Source organism: Sus scrofa, chromosome 2 (genome assembly GCF_000003025.6).
Source record: "Sus scrofa isolate TJ Tabasco breed Duroc chromosome 2, Sscrofa11.1, whole genome shotgun sequence".
Lineage (NCBI taxonomy): Eukaryota > Metazoa > Chordata > Mammalia > Artiodactyla > Suidae > Sus > Sus scrofa.
In genome coordinates, this window is record NC_010444.4 from 126,313,248 (window position 1) to 126,333,859 (window position 20,612).

Below are 20,612 nucleotides of genomic sequence, written 5' to 3' on the forward strand. Positions count from 1 at the left end.
AGCTCGTGGCAACGCTAGATCCTTAACCCACTGAGTGAGGCCAGGGACCAAACCCACATCCTTATGAATACTAGTTGGCTTCATTTCCACTGAGCAACAACAGGAACTCCTGGTTTTTTTGGTTTGCTTTTCAGGAACTTTATTTTAGGCATATTTTATAATTTTGTAAAGAGATAGAACAATTTAATAACTGACTATTCTGCAGAGATAGAATAAAGGAATATTAACTGTTAGGCAGAATGCTATAATTGAAATACTACTGCATATAATCATTAATCAGTGGAAAGAGCAATTTTTAAAAATGAGATTAAATAAGTAATCAATAGTCATCAAATAGTGGATCTTACCCTTTTTTGTGAAAGAAAGATTGGTAATTTATTGTGACTGTCAGGGGTGTACTTTTAGTAAAGGGAAATTACTAAAGTTAAGCTGGTAAGGATTTAATAATGATGTTTCCTTTTACTTTTTATTTTATGTGGTATCATTTAAGGAAGACATCAAAAATAGCAACACCTTAAAAATAGAAATATTGAAGAAAATGTAGTCCTTGTCAAATAAGGACCAAAACTGATTTAGTCTGCTGCAAGGAAAAAAAAATTAGTAGGCTGTTCTCCATTTCGGTAATGGTGCAGTAAAAAATAATAATAATAAGTAGGTTGATTGGGATATATATATTTAGCTATAAAAGGGTGCATATATACATATACACCGTTTTGTAACTAGTACTTAATGGTGAGAAGTTTGCTAAGTTATTTAACCTCTCTACTCCTGCCCCCATCCCTGTGTTCTTTTTACATAATTATGAATTTTCAAAAGGTGAGTGAAAGAGCCTTTTAATCATTAAATTGCTATAAGAGTTTAAATAATCAGAGTGACGGCAAACAAATAATAGGAGTTAAACAGTACATCTTTTTACCCGTTTTTTAAAATTTTTTCTTTTGTTGAAATAAGATTTTAAATGCTACTGATAAAGGAGGATTTTATTCTTGAATCTAGATATCTTCAAAGAACAGTAAAGCATCCAACTTTACTACAGGATCCTGACTTGAGGCAGTTCTTGGAAAGCTCAGAGGTAAGATTTTCTACTTTAAATTTTTATATGTAAATGTTCTCATTTATGATTATCAGTGTAATAATTTATATAGGAATAGGTATTCAGTGAATAGTTGCATTAAATAGATGTAATAGAACAATGATTTTTTTGACTTAGAACTTTGATTAGCTTTAATTACTTAATTACCAGCAAAATATCTTCTTTGCATTGATATTTGTAGGATGATCATGCCTTTCCTTGAAAACTTAAAGCCAAATTCAAAAGAATGTCTTATATATAGTCTAATTCCGAGTGCCCTAAGTTGTTGCTGAGGCATCATGTTGAAATAAGTATATTTAGACCTCATTTTAGAGATAGTTGAATGTGTGTTTGTGAGTCTACATTCTAGTAGTCTTACTAAGGGTTTTGAAATGCAAAATTGTAACTTGAAAGAGCTTTAATTATAACCATGCTGCTCTTTATATTGGCTACATTTTGCCCTCTTAACAGTTTAGAGTTCTTATTGTTAGCATTTGAGATTTTTTTTTTTTTTCTTGCTATTTCTTGGGCCGCACCCGCGGCATATGGAGGTTCCCAGGCTAGGGGTTGAATCGGAGCTGCAGCCACCGGCCTATGCCAGAACTACGCAACGCTAGATCCGAGCTGAGTCTGCAACCTACACCACAGCTCACGGCAATGCCGGATCGTTAACCCACTGAGCAAGGGCAGGGGCCGAACCCACAACCTCATGGTTCCTAGTCGGATTTGTTAACCACTGCGCCACGACAGGAACTCCGATTTTTTTTTTTTTTAATTTACTTGAACCTTGGGATGGTTAAAAAATTCAAAATCATACAGTCCTAACTGTGCATAAGGAGATTTTTCTCAAGACTTTCTTCTTTTTTCCTTATAAATAGTTTATTTCTGCTAGCAAACAGGTGGCCGGTGTTAAGGTACTTGGCACTTTCTTAATATATTTTGACAAACAGAGTGTTGTTCCATCTAAATGTAAACGTGCAGAAGAAAAACAAATGGAAAGTCCATTTTTTAAGTTTTCCTTTGAGAACGTACAAGTAGTGTATTTGAGAAATTAGATCTCACTGTTGAAACATACGAGAGTCAAGAAAATACAGCCTCTTTTTTTTTTCTTTTCTTTTTTGTGGGGGGGGTGGGTATGTGAGGGCAGTCCCTTTTGTGGCCAGTTAAACCTCCAGGCTTTTAACTGGTTTGTTTGCCCTTATTTGTCATTCAATTCCAGCTGCCTAGAGCAGTTAATACACAGGCTCTGAGTGGAGCAGGAATATTGAGGATGGTGAACAAGGCTGCCGACGCTGTCAACAAAATGACAATCAAGATGAATGAATCGGATGCAGTAAGAGCTGATTTTTCGACTTGAATAATGAGATGAATTAATGAGCCCAACAATTGCATTTTAAAGCTGTACAAGTAGAAAATAGGATATTAATTTGCTTATTGAGTTTAGTTCTCAGCACATCAGTTGACCACCATGGTTATACATGGTTAATTTGTTGCTTTAAAACAAGGAATGTAGCTTACTATTGGTAACCTAATTTACAGTGGTTTCTTCTGGTTAAATTAGCTCCATTTTTCATTTTTTTTTCTTAGTGGTTTGAAGAAAAGCAGCAGCAATTTGAAAATCTGGATCAGCAACTTAGGAAACTTCATGCCAGTGTTGAAGCCTTGGTCTGTCATAGAAAAGGTTTGTTTGTCTTACTATTTATTGTTTAACACAATAAGTTAATTCAGGTGTTTCATTAAAATTTTTTTAAATGAATATTTCTAAGTCATTGCAGAAGAGAGAAAACGATAGTTTAAGAGAATGTTTTCTGTTTAGACTTTGTTAATATTTTTTGTTCTATTTTAATCTGTCTTCTAGTTAAGAAATAGAAAAATCTTGAGCTTATAAAATATATTTTGGATTAAAACTATCCACTTTTGATGAACTCTTCATTAAGCATTTAATAAATGAATGAAGATATCCTACTGGTAACTCTTACTATAATTAAAGAATGAGACTCAAACATAGGTACTTGAAACTTTTCTCTAAGATGTTTGTTTGGTGCCTGTGTTTCCTGGAAAACTAAAGTAATTTCTTCATTTTTGAGTCAGCATATTGGAAAACATGCAGAGAGGGGTGTTAAAAATTCGTAGAAAATTTGAGTTGTAATTTTTTTTTTATTCCATGATAGAGGGTTTTAGTTTTATTTTATTGTAAGAATACATGCCTTTTAAGGAATTCCTTTGTGTCGTAGTGGGTTAAGTATCTAGCATTGTCAGTGCAGTAGCCCTGGTTGCTACTGTGGCATGGGTTCAATCCCTGGCCCAGAAATTCCAGATGCTATAGCTGTGGCCAAAAAAAAAAAATGTTAAGAATACACAATTTTTAGGGAGTTCCTGTCGTGGCTCAGTGGTCAACAAATCCAACTAGGAACCATGAGGTTGCGGCTTTGATCCCTGGCCTTGCTCAATGGGTTAAAGATCCGGCGTTGCTGTGGCTCTGGCGTAGGTTGACACCTGCAGCTCAAATTAGACCCCTAGCTTGGGAATCTCCATATGCCGCAGGTGCAGCTATAGAAAAGAAGAAAAAAAAAAAGAATTCACAACTTTTAATACCACCTTTCTAAAATACTTAATAAGCAGTTTGGTATGTGTCATTATCAGCAATATGTTGCAATAAAATAATTACAGAAATTTACTAATAATTTATTATTGAAAGTAGTTTAGAGTGACTTTTGCTGTTTGTATGATCTCCCTTAGGGAACATTTTATGATTCTTCTAGATAACTTTAGGTAATGCAGGGTAGCAGAGCATTCCAGGCAGTGTAATTGTTCGTCCTTCACATCTGTTTTTCTTTATTTGATGTATCTGAAATGATAACATTCAAAAATATTTTTAGAATTTCTTAGTATTTCACTAAGCATTGTTTTTGCATATAAAGAAGAAAGGAAAAAGATTTATGTGAATTGTATATACGGTTTTACCTTGCTTTCTTCTTGTGAGCTAAATAATACTCTCATCAAAAATTATAAACATTATTCTCAATAGTAAATGTTTCAATGCCAGATAATGTGGTATAAATCAACTGTGAGTATTCCCAGTGCTTTCCATATGAAAAATGTATTTTTCGTCTTTCTTAGGAATAGATAGAGAAAAAGCACTTCCTAGGAGGAGAACAGGGATGCAGATTATTACATAAAATTTTTGAACAAGGTTCGTCCCCTGGGGAATATAGGCAGTGGTTCTTTTACACTTTCAGTAGAACTCTGAGCAGTTAACATACATGCCCAAGGAATTTTTTTGTTTGTTTTCTTGTCTTTTCAGGGCCACACCTGCAGCATATGGAGGTTCCCAGGCTAGTGGTCGAATTGAAGCTGTATCTGGTGGCCTACGCCACAGCCATAGCAACTCGGAATCCGAGCCACGTCTGTGACCTACACTGCAGCGCTTGATCCTTAACCCACTGAGCGAGGTCAGGGATTGAACTTGTGTCCTCATGGATGCTAGTTGGGTTCGTTAACCACTGAGCCATGACGGGAACTCCAGATGCCCAAGGAATTTTAATGACTGGTTGTTTCATGTTAATTATTTTAAAATATTGGAGCAGTTTGTGAATAGATAAAATTTAGAGAGAAGATGAAAAAATGTAATTTTTAAAAACTTTACAAACGAACACTAAAAGTGAATATTTTTTCATTTCAGAACTTTCAGCTAACACAGCTGCCTTTGCTAAAAGTGCTGCCATGTTAGGTAATTCTGAGGATCATACTGCTCTATCTAGAGCTTTGTCTCAGCTTGCAGAGGTTGAGGAGAAGATAGACCAGTTACATCAAGAACAAGCTTTTGCTGACTTTTATATGTTTTCAGAACTACTTAGTGACTATATTCGTCTTATTGCTGCAGTGAAAGTAAGCCTTATTTTGTAATCTTCCTTCTCATTTAAATGTTTTGCTTATAAGAAGAATATGGTTTGCTATTAGGTATGCTTTTACTTAGTTTTTTAAATTTTTTAATTTTATTGGAGCATAGTTGACTTACAGTGTTGTATTTAAGTGTGTAAATTGCACGCTGTACTAGTATGTATAATGGCTTTAAGGTGGTTATGCATAGCTTAGTATTTTCTTCCCCTGTGATCTTAGATATTAGATAGTATAATAGAATTGATGTGTTTAAGAGATCTAAGCAATGCCAAATAAGATAAAAACCGATATACACCTCTGTATTTGCATATAGAAGTCAACAATTAACTTTATAGCATTTGTTTACTCATTCTAACCTGAAACTGCCCGCTGGACTCTGTTATCATTAAAATTATAATAAGCAGGACAGAACCACAACTGATTGTTGCATGAATATGTTTAACAGTGGCTATAGCATGGATTTGGACTGTAAGCACACATTCTGTGTATGTGTCACCATGTATTTATAGATGAGATGGGACTAAATTAGATTAAAATTCTATTAATCTAGTACTAATGTTTAAGGATGAACAGTTTTAAGTTTCTAAATAGTTAGGAAAATAATCCAGTTAACTGATGAAAATTAGTATTCTACAGATATCACCAATATTCAGACAATAAAACTGAATAGTTGTTTCTTCTGTAACATGTTTTGGAGTATACTTTTTAAGATCTTATGGTGTCTTTGAATTACTGTTATGAACATTAGTTATCATGGATTGGGGGAACTTGAATTTACCTTGAATTATAGACATCCGGAAAGTTAACGAGACCTTGTTCCTTGATTTCTTAGGCTGATTTTTTTCAGCTAAAGTCTGATCAAATTAGTATTCATCTATAATCAGAACATTGATGCACAGAGTATTATAGATTCTGTTCTCAGGCTCGTGTTGACAGCTCTTACCAGAGAGTTCTTGGCACTTCAGAATAATGCTTTCTTAGGTTTAGCTACATTACCAGTTTTGTATTTTCTCTTAGATGTTATTCTTTATATTCCTAGTGGTGGTGAATTTATCTTTTCAGTTATTTAAAGATGTTAATATAGATAGTTATTAGAGTATAACTATTATGTGCAGGTAACTTATGATATACAGAAATCCACTTTATAGATAATGGTTCCTGTTTCTCTACCACCTATTCTCACCTCATTCCAGAGCTTCCACTAGCCTGAGAGCTATTACTAAAAAGTATAACACCTCCAGAAAACTTGTGGTTTCAAAGAGGGAAACTAGGCACTGTCTGTCTACCTGCAAAGAGCTAACCCTGGAAGAGACTCCATGACCTAATTGGCCTTCCTGTGTGAGGGATGCTGATCCCTAAAAAACAGCTTTTCTCATACTGCGTGATCTATTTTTACTTTCCATAAAATTAGAGTTATAGTCATGTTTTCCAGAATGTTTTCTGCAGAACATGACACCAAAAGATGTACCATTATCAGCTGAGTTTTGGAGATAATGTAGCCCTGTCTTATAGAGTCAGACTGCATTTAAAAACTTCAGAACCGTGTAGGAGTAAAAGTAAAATAAGACATGTAACTTTGTTCAATCCAGAGGCTTCCAAATTCATATGAACTGGAATTCTTTTCTACTTAATATCTTTTTTACGTATGTGGAACACACTTGGGGAAACACTGAATTAGTGATTCATTGATTAAAAGAGAGTTAAAGACCTACGAATAAGTTATACCTTAAGATAAAGCTCTTTCAGAATGATTTTCTGCTGAAACCTAGCCCAGGTCACTTCATAAAGGAGTTGAGAAATTATGGAATAGGACTGCAGATGATTTTTGTGGTCTAATTACTTGTTTGGTTTTTATTTTATTTTTTAATTTTTTATTTTCAGTCTTTTTTTTTTTTTCTCCTAGGGCCACACCTGCGGCATATGGAGGTTCCCAGGCTGGGGGTCCAATCAGAGCTGTAGCTACCGGCCTACATCAGAGCCACAGCAACACAGGATCCAAGCCCCATCTACGACCTACACCACAGCTCACAGCAGTGCCAGATTCTCAACCCACTGAGCGAGGCCAGGGATTGAACCGGCAACCTCATGGTTCCTAGTCAGATTCGTCAACCACTGAGCCACTACAGGAACTCCTGGTTTTTATTTTAAACTAATTCATTTGTACTTGAAAAAGTAATACCTGCCCATAATAATTCTACAGCCCAGAAGGGTAACTTTTTATCTATCCAAGACCTCTGGTCTCTTTTCCCTCAGTTAAATGCTGTTAGATTTCTTGTATGTCTTTATAATTAGCTATGTGGTTTTGTTTTGCTGGGATTGAGGAGGTGGGATGCTTCACCTACTGCATGCTGAAGTTCCAGAGCCAGGCATCAAACTCATGCCACAGCAGTGACCTGAGCCAGAGCAGTGACAACATTAGGTCCTTATCCCACTGAGCCACCAGGGAACTCCTAGCTGTGCATATTTATAAGGCTAATTGTCTCTGTATTTTTCTTTTCTTCCTTCTTTCTGTCTCTTTCAACCACCCTTTCTCCCACCCTTCATCAAGGAGGAGAATACTATATGCAGTGTTCTTTGCCTGCTTTTTTTATTCACTTCATTTTGAAGAGGACTCTTTATCAGCTTGTATAAATATGTGTTTCATTCTTTTAAAGATTTGTATCGTATTCCTTAACCTACCATATAGATGTACCTTGAATGATTTGATGTGTCCAATCTTAAATATTTTGATACTAACTCTTTGAGCATAAAATTCCTGGAAGTAGAATTACTTGGCCAAGGAATTTAAAATTTCAGTAAACATTGCTATATTGCTATTGGAAGAGGTTATACTTTTTTGTACTCCCAGCAAAATATCTGTTGCTTCCTCTCCATCCCAGTGACGAAGGTCTTTGTGTGTTTGTGTAAGTTTTAATTTCTCTAGTTATTGTGAATTTAAGCATCCTTACAAATGATAAGCTATTTGGATTTCTTTTTTCTATGAACTGTTCTTGTCCTTTGCTCCATTTTAATTTTTTTTGTCTTACTGATTTGTAATAGCTGTTTAGTGCTACTTAACCTTATATTTTATACACATTGAGAGTACTTTTCAAAATGATAATTTTGAAAGTTCAAGTACTTTGTGAATTAGAGTTGAGAGGCAAAGTGGAGAACCTGATACCATGAGAAATTGGAGCCCTGAAGAAAGAGATCAAGTTCACTCATTCAAAATATTGCCTAGGCCTGGCCTAATAGCAGGAAACTCCTGTTTCCCTCTTTTGTACAGTCTCTAACATCTGAGACTTCATATTTTGACTAGTACTGTTAGCTGACATATATTAAGCAATAAACTTGTTACATGCATTTTCATGTCTGAATCACTAGAGTAGCATCAGAGATTGAAGGTAATAGTTTTCAATGTTTTCAGCACCAGAATTCTTCATAAAATTCCTGTAGGTAATGCAAATTTATAAAATATATAAAATAATAAAGTAAAATTACAGCTTCAAATTTCCTGGTTGGCTAGGAAAACTGCAACCTTGTTTAATCTAGACTAGTTTGCCTACACATGTGTAGCATAAATTGGCAGGGAGTGGGGGGGCCAAAGTGAATCATTAGTGAAAATGTATCCGTCTTTTTAGAAGAAGCTGGTTCTTCTAGAGTGGATTAGTATCTTGACCTGCAGGAGTAAACCTTAAGTTATGATTTGATTTTCAAGATAGCATTTTAAAAAGATTTTAGAAGATCAGGTGTGGTTCTGATTCTTTTTACATTCCAGTGTTAACAGACAAATGAACAAAGAATGAAGTGAAATAAAAAAAATGAACAGGAGTTCCCGTCGTGGCGCAGTGGTTAACGAATCCGACTAGGAACCATGAGGTTGCGGGTTCGGTCCCTGCCCTTGCTCAGTGGGTTAACAATCCGGCGTTGCCGTGAGCTGTGGTGTAGGTTGCAGACGCGGCTCGGATCCCGAGTTGCTGTGGCTCTGGCATAGGCCGGTGGCTCCAGCTCCGATTCAACCCCTAGCCTGGGAACCTCCATATGCCGCAGGAGCGGCCCAAGAAATAGCAACAATGACAACAACAACAACAAAGACCAAAAAAAAAGACAAAAGACAAAAAAAAAAAAAAAAAAAAAAAAAATGAACAAACTGGTGAAGAAAAAATTAATTCTAATGGAGTTAAAGATTTCTTTTCCTGGAGTTGCCATTGTGGCGCAGCAGAAAAGAATCCAACAACTAGTAACCATGAAGCTGTGGGTTCAATCCCTGGCTTCATTCAATGGGTTAGGGATCTGACGTTGCCATGAGCCATGGTGTAGGTCACAGACGTGGCTTGGATCTGGTGTTGCTGTGGCTGTGGTGTAGGCTGGAAGCTGCAGCCCTGATTTGACACCTGGCCTGGCAACTTTGATATGCTATGGGTGTGGCCCTAAAAAGCAAAAAAAAATTTTTTTTTCCCCGAAATAACCTGACTAGTTTTGCCTTTACCATAGCACCTATATCCGTACCACAAGAATCTTGTGATGGTTCTAGAATGTTAAGAGATAATAAACTGTGCAGGGACCAAATTAGTTTAAATTAGTATATTACTGAAAAAGCCAATTGATATATATATTAAGTAAAGGCAAATTTGAGATTAAAGAGCGTTTTTGTTCACTTTTGCCCTGTATTGGTACATATTTTAAATAATCAAATTGTTATTGAACAGAGGGGTTTGTAAATGAAGAGCTTATATGGCCCTGTTCCTTTAAAGGAAAACTAAGCCTAAAATCTTAAATTCCTTTTAAAATGTGTGTAAAGGTGGGAGGTGAGGTGCAGGGATTGTTTAAGTGATAGTGACTTTTTAAATATATTTGTTAGATGTATTACTTTTGTGATTTTCAATCCAAATTAATTTGGCTGAAGCAAATTACTCCATAATGAGAAATGCTTTAAGGAGACTGTAGTCTTCTAAATATAAGAAAATTAAACAAAGGGGACTTAACAGATGTGAGAAGAGACATGATATGAAATGACAAATCTAGTAAAATGGATATAAATACCTATAGATATGGTGCTTTAACTTACCTGATGTGCTGAGGATGTCTCTTGTCCTAGTTAATTAAAATATGTACACTCTTTAATAACTCTGTTCATTTGGAGTTTTTAACATTATTGTCTGCATTTTTGAAATATGCTATATGATACAAGTTAGCAGTCTAAGTATGTTTTTTTCCTTATTACCTAAGTCATTATTTGCACTTTTAGTAGAAATCTAGAGTTAGTCACCTACATCTATAGGTGTATGTTATTTAGGAGTAATCCATAATACTATCTACTAATTATTAACCATCCACTAGATTAAGGCACTGTGCTACATACTTTCGTTGTATTCCTACTCTATAAATCTAGATCTCATTTCCCTCTTTTATTTATAGAAGAACTGTGAGTTATAGGAAGAAATTAAATGAATTTGCTCAGATCATACAGTGACAAAACCAGTATTTGAATCCAAATTTAATTTGTTTCCAAGCCCGTATTTTAAAAATACACTGTGTGTTTTCTTCTTCATCAGCCTCCTTTAAGAACTTGTATTAATTTATTATTTCTCGATTCAAAAGCTCTTTATTTTGAATAAATGAAAATAACTGTTTCACCCAAGTTATTAATGCTTAATTCATCATTTGTTAAATTAATAAATACTAAAGTAATATGAATATATTCCCAACATTAAGCTAGAAAAGGGATTATTATTGTTTCATGCTATCCATCAGGTTTTTTTTTTTATATAGTTTCTAATGACAGTTTTATGTTCCTGTTTCATTTCTTTCCTGCATTCACTCACTCTTGCTCCACTAAACTCCTTGAAAGAAGTAGTGGACTTGGTTGAATTATTCTGTTACAGTCTTTTTGTCTATTTCTTCATTTAGTGCTGCATACTAATAAGTACATTTATTCGTTTGCCCTTTTCATCTTGTGTAGGACTCTTTTTTTTTTCTTCCCCAGTCTTGTTATACTCATATTGCTTTGCCTTTTTTTAAATTAAAATTCGCTAATAAAAATAAAAAATTTTTAATTAGCTCTTAGTAATCGCTTCCACATTTTTACTTTACTTTCTGTTGTCTTATAACTTTTTTTTTTTAATTTCTGGCATATTTCCTACACTTAAATCTGCTTTTGATATCTTAGTAGGAAAAATTCCACCGTAGATATGACACTAGCATTTTCCTATTAAAGAAATCTTTCTTCAAAGCATAACACTCTTAGAAATCTTGTGAGCCACGAATTAATCCCCAAAGTCTAGTGAAATGGATTTTGTATATAGTTTTTTCCATTCTGAGCTTTTATATTTCATCTAATCACAGCTTTTTTTTGCTTTTAAGCAAATGAATATGGAAACCTTTTTTCTTTGATAATGGCATGTTTATTTTCAGTATCTCAGTATAAGAAAGTAGCATATAAGTACTTGGTTTTATTGCTTTCATTATTGCAGCATTTCTTGTATCGTGAAAGTGTTTTAGTGTTAATTCCCAGTTAATAGTTTTATGTGATTCACTTATAGGGTGTGTTTGACCATCGAATGAAGTGCTGGCAGAAATGGGAAGATGCTCAAATGACTTTACTCAAAAAACGTGAAACCGAAGCAAAAATGATGGTTGCTAACAAACCAGATAAAATACAGCAGGCTAAAAATGAAATAAGAGAGGTGATTAATACAAAATGCTTTAACTCTTTACCCAGATTTTCCATGAGTCATTCATATGTGCATAATTTTTCATAAGTTTTTTTCTGAGCCATTCAACACTTAGCTATGTTTTCATAATTTTATGAACTGCTTTAGAATTATTTTAACATTTTGATCATTAAAATCTCCAGAGCTCTTTGTTACTTCTGCATAATTATGGAATGGATAAAGAAACATATAAGGAAGAGACTTAAATTAACCTTGAATTAATATTTACATATTTCTTTGGAGAGGGTTAATTTGATTTCAGATAATTACTTATTTTGTGTCTAAAAATGGTTTTAGAGATAGACTTGTCCCACATTTAGCTGTTCAGGCAACATTATTCCCCATATATATGTATTATATATGGTATTTCAGTAAATTTACTAAGTTTATTATAATTTATACACTTTTTTTGCCATGCTTCAATAAGGAAATTGAAGAGGTAGGACAACCTTTATATTACTTAAAGTAAATGTACCTGCTCTTTGAAGAGTATGTACCAGTGTTTTGGTTACATAGTGGGAAAATGTCACTTCATTGCTTAAGTCTTCAGTTATTTTATTTTAGCTGTTCCATTGGTCACTAATCACATCATTGTTTTTGTAGTGAATTTAATATTTACCAGTAGGTGTTCAGTAGACCATAATTGTACTTTTTTTTTTTAAATCTGGACATTTCATCATTACAAAAATGTTTTTTAAATGTCATATAATTTTTCTAATTATTTCCATGGGCATATAAATCGTAATGAACATGTATTCCTGAAATTAGCAGCAGAATATTGATATATTTTTTAAAAATTTAAAGATATGGAAAATAATGAGAAATTACATTCTAGTACTGCTAAATGATTTGATATTTATTTATTTATTTTGTCTTTTTAGGGCTGCACCCATGGCATATGGAAGTTTCCAGCCTAGGGGTCCAGTCGGAGCTACAGCTGCCGGCCTCCACCACAGCCACAGCAATGCCAGATCTGAGCCGCATCTTTGACCTCCACCACAGCTCACGGCAATGCCGTATCTTTAACCCACTGAACAAGGCCAGGGATCAAACCCGCATCCTCATAGATGCTAGTCGGGTTCGTTAACTGCTGAGCCACGACGGGAACTCCTGATAGTGAATTTTCTACTTGGGGAAATCTTTTCATGTAAATTAAGTTGTGGCGAATGTAGTTCATTAAGTACTAGAATATCCTAATCTTGAATAACTCTGACAGTAAAATATTGAGGGAGAAAGTTCCCGTCGTGGTGCAGTGGTTTGAATGATGCCAAATTGGGCTTTGCCAATATTGAACTTTCAGGGTTTTTAGGCATTGCATTGTAAATTAAATGAATGGTCATGACAGCTAGTTCTGTAATTTTTTCGCAGACAAGAATAAAAAACTTGTGCCCTTTTTTTTTGTTTTTGTTAGTGGGAGGCAAAAGTGCAACAAGGAGAAAGAGATTTTGAACAGATCTCTAAAACGATTCGAAAAGAAGTGGGAAGATTTGAGGCAAGTATAATAATTGTATACTTTTTTTTTTTTTTTTTTGTCTTTTTGTCTTTTTTTTTTTTGTTGTTGTTGTTGTTGTTGTTGTTGTTGCTATTTCTTGGGCCGCTCCCGCGGCATATGGAGGTTCCCAGGCTAGGGGTTGAATCGGAGCTGGAGCCACCGGCCTACGCCAGAGCCACAGCAACGTGGGATCCGAGCCACGTCTGCAACCTACACCACAGCTCACGGCAACGCCGGATTGTTAACCCACTGAGCAAGGGCAGGGACCGAACCCGCAACCTCATGGTTCCTAGTCGGATTCGTTAACCACTGCGCCACGACGGGAACTCCATAATTGTATACTTAACAGCGTGGTCACATTTTCTGTGTTATTGTGTTAAAATCAAATTTAGTTCTGTACTAATGAACCTTTTTTTTCATGTACTTTAACAGAAAGAACGAGTGAAAGATTTTAAAACTGTTATTATCAAGTACTTAGAGTCATTAGTACAAACACAACAACAGGTAAGGTAATTTTTTTTATAACTTGCAGACTTCTAGAATTTGTTTGGGGTATACTTTTTCATTTTAAAGATAATCATCAGTGAATTCAGCTTTTAAACTGGAGAAGTAACCAGTGGAATACAGAAAAACAAAGACACCAAAGGGAAAAATGGTAGTTAAAGTAATTGAAAATTCCTAGGTCCTTTTTGCTTCTACTTCTTAACACTTTTCCCAATTTTAGGCTGTGAGAAAACATTCCTGTATATTTTCATGTAATTTGAGTAATAGAGCAAATTATGTAATATCTTAAATATAAGGATTTCTTCCTTCATTTGTTTTAAAATATATAACAGGGAGTTCCCTTCATGGCTTAGGGATTAACGAGCAGACTGGGATCCATGAGGATGTGAGTTCGATCCCTGGCCCCTCTGAGTGGGTTAAGGATCCGGTGTTGCTTCGAGCTGTGTTGTAGGTCCCAGACCACAGACACAGCACAGATCCTGGATTGCTGTGGCTCTAGCATAGGCCAGCAGCTACAGCTCTGATTCGACCCCTAGCCTGGGAACCTCCATATGCCACGAGTGCAGCCCTAAAATAGCAAAATATATATATACATATATATATATATATACATGTATATAAATAATAGATTGTACCTTTAAATTAGGTGAAGACATATCTTCAAATTATGTTTGTATTACTTAGTAAAGTCAGTTTGTGTGTGTGTGTGTGTGTGTGTTGTTTTTGTTGTTTTTTGCTTTCTTATGGCCACACCTGTGGCATATGGAAATCCCAGGCTAGGGGTCGAATCGGGAGTTGCAGCTGCCGGCTGGCTTATGCCACAATCACAGCAACATGGGATCTGAGCTTCGTCTGTGACCTACCACACAGCTCACGGCGGTAACAGATCCTTAACCCCCTGAACAAGGTCAGGGATCGAACCCACATCCTCAGGGACACTAGTTTCATTTTTAACCTTTTGAGCCACAGTGGGAACTCCCACATTTTTTTTAAATAGAAAAAATGTAGGTTCTGTAAGCTTTTTTTAATGGAGTTTTAACTTAATGTTAGTTTATACGGCACTCTATTCTATTATCTGGACTATCCAGCAAAGACCAGCAGGTAATTTTTTCCAGTCTCTTTTCCTGCTTGGATATTTTCTTTTCTTCCTCATTTTTTCTCATTCTTTTTACTAGCAATAACATAAAATGAATATCCTCTGAACTAGGAAATGTTATAACTTTATATTGGAAAAGCTCGTTGCAATTTCATTATTTAAGGTAATCTTATTTAGCTTATATTAACAGACTTCCTTTTTTTTTCTTTTTAATTAGTTTTTTTTTTTTTTTTTAGGGCTGCAGGTGCTGAATATGGAGGTTCTCAGGCTAGGGGTGGAATCAGAACTATAACTGTCAGCCTACACCACAGACATAGCAACACCAGTTCTGAGCCCTGTCTGTGACCTATACCATAGCTCGCAGCAACACTGGATCCTTAAACCAATGATCGGGGCCAGGGATTGAACCCATATCCTCATGGATTCTACTTGGGATTTGTTGCCACTGAGCCACAACTGGAACTCCAACTTACTTTCTCAATGTACAGTTTTGCAAAAATTAAAGAAGTTTTTAGGTATTTTAAAGTTGTATTTTTTTACATCCAATAGTGAAATTAGGAGTTACCTGTCCTGGCTCAGCGGAAACGAGTATGACTGGCACCCATGAGGATGCAGGTTCAATCCCTGGCCTTGCTAAGAGGATTAAGGATCCGGCATTGCCCTGAGGTGTGGTATAGGTTACAGAGACAGCTCAGATCTGGAGTTGCTGTGACTGTAGTATAGGCCTATGGCTACAGCTCTGATTTAACCCCTAGCCTGGGAACCTCTGTATGCCATGGGTGCAGCCCTAAAAAGACCAAAAGAAAAAAAAAAAAAAGGCTGAAATTAGCCAGGAGTAATTAATATTTGAAATAATTTTTAAAAAAATAAATTTAAGAAAAAGGAGGGAGGAGTTCCCATTGTGGCGCAGTGGTTAACGAATCCGACTAGGAACCATGAGGTTGCGGGTTCGATCCCTGCCCTTGTTCAGTGGGTTAATGATCTGGCGTTGCCGTGAGCTGTGGTGTAGGTCGCAGACATGGCTCAGATATGGCATTGCTATGGCTCTGGCATAGGCGGGTGGCAGCAGCTCCGATTAGACCCCTAGCCTGGGAACCTCCATTTGCCACGGGTGCAGCCCTAAAAAGACAAAAGACAAAATTAATTAATTAATAATTAATACATGAATTATGCTGATAAACTTAGTTTAAGGGAATTTGGATGATTCGCTTTAAGAACCAGACTTTAGTAAATGTTAATCTTTGTTGGCTATTTGTATAGATTTTTTATTAGGGGTGTCACAGGATATATTCTATAGATGACAAAGAAATTATGAGAATATCTTTTATTTTTATTATCATCCACAGCTGATAAAATACTGGGAGGCATTCCTACCTGAAGCCAAAGCCATTGCCTAGCAAGATTATTCCTGTCAAGAAGATCTTGGATGTTTGTTCCAGTTATGCAGAATTCCACAATGAAATCATTTAAAACCATCTAAATAAACCACTATATATTTTATGAATTACATGTGGTTTTTTATAAATATATATTCTGACATTTTATTACAAGCTGCATGTCCTGACCTTTTTTGAATTAAGTGGACTGTGGCATGACATTCTGCAATACTTTGCCGAATTGAACACTATTGTGTCTTAAATACTTGCACTAAAAAGTGCACTGCAAGGCCAGAAAATTTTACAATATTTTTTCCTTTACAATATGTTCTGTAGTGTGTTCATCCTCTTTATGAAGTGAATTATCAATGCATTGATTAATGATCACTTATACATTCCTGTACAGAAAGTATGATTTTGTGATTACAGTAATAAAATGATATTCCTTGTGACGTATTAGCAACAAATTATTTGGGTATTTAAACATATTAGGATGTTTTAAAAGCATTTTTAATAGGAAGAAGAGTTTTCTTTTAGATGTATATAGGTGATACTACAACCTATTAATGTTTTTAATTGACAGAAAAAAAACTTTTTCATTATTAAATGACTAAATGAAACTCAGTTTTCTTTTTACAAAATCTTTATAAATCAAAGAACATTTATCTCTTAGTTCAACTGTGGGGAATTCTCTTGTGTTGATAAAGGAGCCAGTAATTGTCTTTGCTTGTTTTTATCCATCCCTGTTTTAAGTGCCCAGTTTAAGAATTAGAAAAAAATGTATTTATAATGCTTCTGCTACAAGTCCTGTGGATTTTGCACATCTTCTACTATCTTCACATATATTTAATTTATTCCTTACCTTTCCTTTGTTTTTCATTTTAAACTGTAAGTAGGTTTTCTGTGGTCATAATTGACAAAGAATGGTGTCATGCTAAAATACTCTGTAATCTGATGAATAACGATAGTGCAAAACAAATTTGAAGTAAGATGAAAGTTGTCTTTTGCAACCATCTCACCTATTTATTTATCCTTAATGCTGATGAAAGTTTTTAAGTTGTGACTGTCATCAGAGTTATTTTCATTTTTTAAAAAGAATTCTTAAAAATGCCTCTCTTCTCAGTCTTAAAAACTGTATCTCCCTTCCAGAAGAGTGAGATATTATATGTGTGAGTCCTTTCTAGCAGCCTCCTGGGTACAATTAACTTACCAGAGTATCCTCAGGATATGTTTGTTTCCACTTATTTTAATTGAAACTTTAAGCCTATTAGTACCGTTCATATTGATGATCCTAGGACACAGAAGACTACCTGACACATAACAGGTTAATAGTAAAGACTTGGTGAATTGAACAGTAAAAAAAAAATCCTAGAAGGTATAAAATAATGTTTGCCATCTTAAGAAGAAGCTGATACAGAAATAATATAGCTTCTCTTGTTGCTTTTATTGGAGGTGACTTAAAATACTTAAATGAGTGATTCATATTAATATATATCAGATCCTATCTTGTTGTCCCATTAATAATAAGCAAAATATAGGCTTACTCGTAACAGTGTCACCAGAATGATGTCCTAGTATTAGGTACATAGTTGCATTATTTCCAAAATTCAGTTTACACATAGGATAATATGTTAGTTATTCAAGCCCAAATCTTAACTCTACAGTGGTACATTTGTAAGAACATCAAATACCTCCAAATAAAATAATAAATATTTTCAGATTTGATCAAGCCAAAGAGAGTAACCAACCCAGTCTCTGTTCCAGATTTCATTCTCCTTAACAACCTTTACTAAAAGGTAAAGAGTATATTGGGAATGTCAAGTAAATTATATGAGCCTCTGATACCTACCAACATTTTAATTTAATTTCTTCAACACTACACCTGTCTCCACACGTCATTCCTCAATGTCTTAATCCATATTCATTCCAAATAAATAGAATGATGAGAGCATTGATAATGCTGATAACATAATCTTTTAGTTATAAAGATCTGTATTGAAGTGTTTCTTTTTGTATTTAACTGGATAAAAATTAAAGAAGGACTAAGCATAATACAGTGGAACAAGCTGAACTTGGACTCTTCATACTTGTGTTGCCTCCGTCACTCAGTAGCTGTGTGACTTTGGACATATCACATCTCATCTATAAAACAGGTATAAAACTGATTCCTGAAGTGCCTTTCTACTTTAAAATATGTTGTTTAAAATACCAGACTTCAGTATAAATATTATTTTATTAGAAAGTCAAATTTTAATCAAAACTGTTTTATTAAACTGAAGCAAGACTAAAACTTATGTAAAAATAATTTCTTAAATACAGAAAGTAAGTTTTTGATTGTATTTTTTGATGAGGTATTTTCAACTATCCATCACGTTTTATACATATATATTTATATTACTCTCAAAATTGCCCTTGTTTCATTGTTGCTATTCTTTAAACCTTTTTTACTATTCAGATACAGTAAAGTTTTACAAGTTCTTCTACACATTGTTTCATAAATTGTATTTTAGGAGTTCCCATTGCAATTTAGCAGGTTAAGGACCGGACATTGTCTCTGTGAGGATGCAGGTTCATCCCCTGGCCTGACTAAGTGGGTTAAGGAACCTGGTGTTGACATAAGCTGCAGAGTAGGTCGCAGATGCAGCTCAGATCTGGTGTTTCCAGCTGTGAAATAGGCTGCAGCTGCAGCTCCAGTTCGACCCCTGGACTAGGAACTTCCATATGCTGGAAGTGTGGCCATAAAAAGAAAAAGGGGAAAAAAAAATACACAAATCTTAAGGAAGGAAATCAGATGACTGGAGAAAGATTATATTCCTGCGAAAAATACTTGATGTAACTAAAGGGAATGGCAAAGATTTTCATTTTTCTGTCCTCAAGCATATGACTAATTATAAAGCTAAATGGCACCTTCGCTTTCTTGTTATGACACTGCATGGACAGTCATGTGATTGACAAGAGTTTGAAATTGAGTAACAGTAACTACAGATAGGCTGAGCGAAAGTCATCCTGTTTTAAAGGAAGGAAGGTCCCTGGTGGGAGGGAACATAAGAGCTATGAAAAGGCAGTCCAGTCACGGGTGAGAACTTTGGGAGCATTTCCATATCCAGTAGTCAGGAAATGTGTACAATATCTCTCTTTGTGACATAGTCTGTTTCAAAGTATCGAAAAAACGAACAGAATTATCAACTTCCTTATCCATATCCTCACAGTAAAGGATACCGTTTCAGGTAGTAAGGTAAATAGTTGGCCAGACAGAAGTAGTAAGAAGAGGGGGGTTGCCACAAGAGTGATATGAAAAGTGATTGCCCTGACTTTGTAATTATGGCCATGAAGAGCTCATGGTGATCTGTGGATGAGGTCCTTAGAATTCAGACCAATAGAAACATAATGTGAACTACATACATAATTTTAAATTTGCTATAGCCAGCTTTTAAAGAATAAAAGAAACAGGTAAAAATAATTTTTAACCTAGCAGCTCCAAGATACTTTAACATGTAATCCATATATCATAAGTTATTGTGATGTTTTGCATTGTTTTGTGTACCAAGTCTTCAATACACATGGCGTATTTTATACTTTCATCGCATCTTCATTTGGACTAGCCACATTTTAAGTGATCAGTTATCACACGTGGCTAGTGGGTGTGATATTGGACAGTACAGATTTAAACAGTGCTGTGGACCTGGAATGGAGAGCAAAGCAAGTCCAACAGGTGTTATTTGCCATCCCAAATCCAGTGAAGAATTCAAACCTAAATAAAAGGGACCAATCAGTGTTGCTCTCAAACGCAGGTACAAGTTAGGTGCAAGACTTTGTAGCACAGTGCTTTGCAAGTAATGGGTACTCAGTATCTTCTGGGACAAGTGGTAACACTTTTGCGTGAAGGAAATTTGAAGGCGCTGGTACAACTTCGTCATTTTATAGATTAGCAAATCCAGAGCTTAAGTCATGATTGAACTGAGTTTTCCTCTTAAACATGTTAAACTCTGTGAACATTCTTCCTTGAAAATGTATGATAAGCTTTTCAATGTTCTAATCATTAATATAAAATTCTAGGAAGTCCTTTGGTATACAGAGATTTTATTTCTTTAAACTTTTACTTCAGAAGTTGTGGCTTGCTGTCAAATCTTCTCATGCACATGGAGAAATTAAAAATCCTCATCTTCCTTTCTCTTGTCACATACTTTTTTTTTTTGATTCTCAAAAAAATTGAATAATTTTAAGTATTTTTCTTAATTCACTGAGTCAAATGGAAACTTTGTAATTAAAGCCAAAGCCAATTAAGGTGAAGCTGCCCACGTCCCATGTGTTAATACACAGAAAAAAATTTTTCTTTTTTTTTTTCTTTTTGGACAGCGTCTGTAGCATATGAAAGTTCACAGGCTAGAGATCTAATCAGAGCTGCAGCTGCCAGCCTGTGTCACAGCAACAGTAGATCCGAGCCAAGTCTGCAACCTACACCACAATTTATGGCAATGCC

At 35.1% G+C, this 20,612-nt stretch overlaps 1 protein-coding gene across 2 annotated transcripts in view; it reads left to right on the top strand.

Annotated features, from left to right (window-relative positions):
• Window positions 1–16,584, top strand: part of SNX2 (sorting nexin 2) — a 58,619-nt gene extending 42,035 nt beyond the window's left edge. Inside the window, exons 8-16 of one of the 2 annotated variants that reach the window (XM_021084682.1) lie at window positions 997–1,072; window positions 2,292–2,405; window positions 2,660–2,753; window positions 4,755–4,960; window positions 11,494–11,637; window positions 12,092–12,103; window positions 13,076–13,156; window positions 13,589–13,660; window positions 16,103–16,584. In XM_021084682.1, the coding sequence (XP_020940341.1) occupies window positions 997–1,072; window positions 2,292–2,405; window positions 2,660–2,753; window positions 4,755–4,960; window positions 11,494–11,637; window positions 12,092–12,103; window positions 13,076–13,156; window positions 13,589–13,660; window positions 16,103–16,153 (850 nt within the window). In that variant the 3' untranslated portion in view covers window positions 16,154–16,584. The remainder of the gene's footprint in view (window positions 1–996; window positions 1,073–2,291; window positions 2,406–2,659; window positions 2,754–4,754; window positions 4,961–11,493; window positions 11,638–12,091; window positions 12,104–13,075; window positions 13,157–13,588; window positions 13,661–16,102) is intronic. The other variant, XM_013986699.2, reaches the window with a different exon arrangement.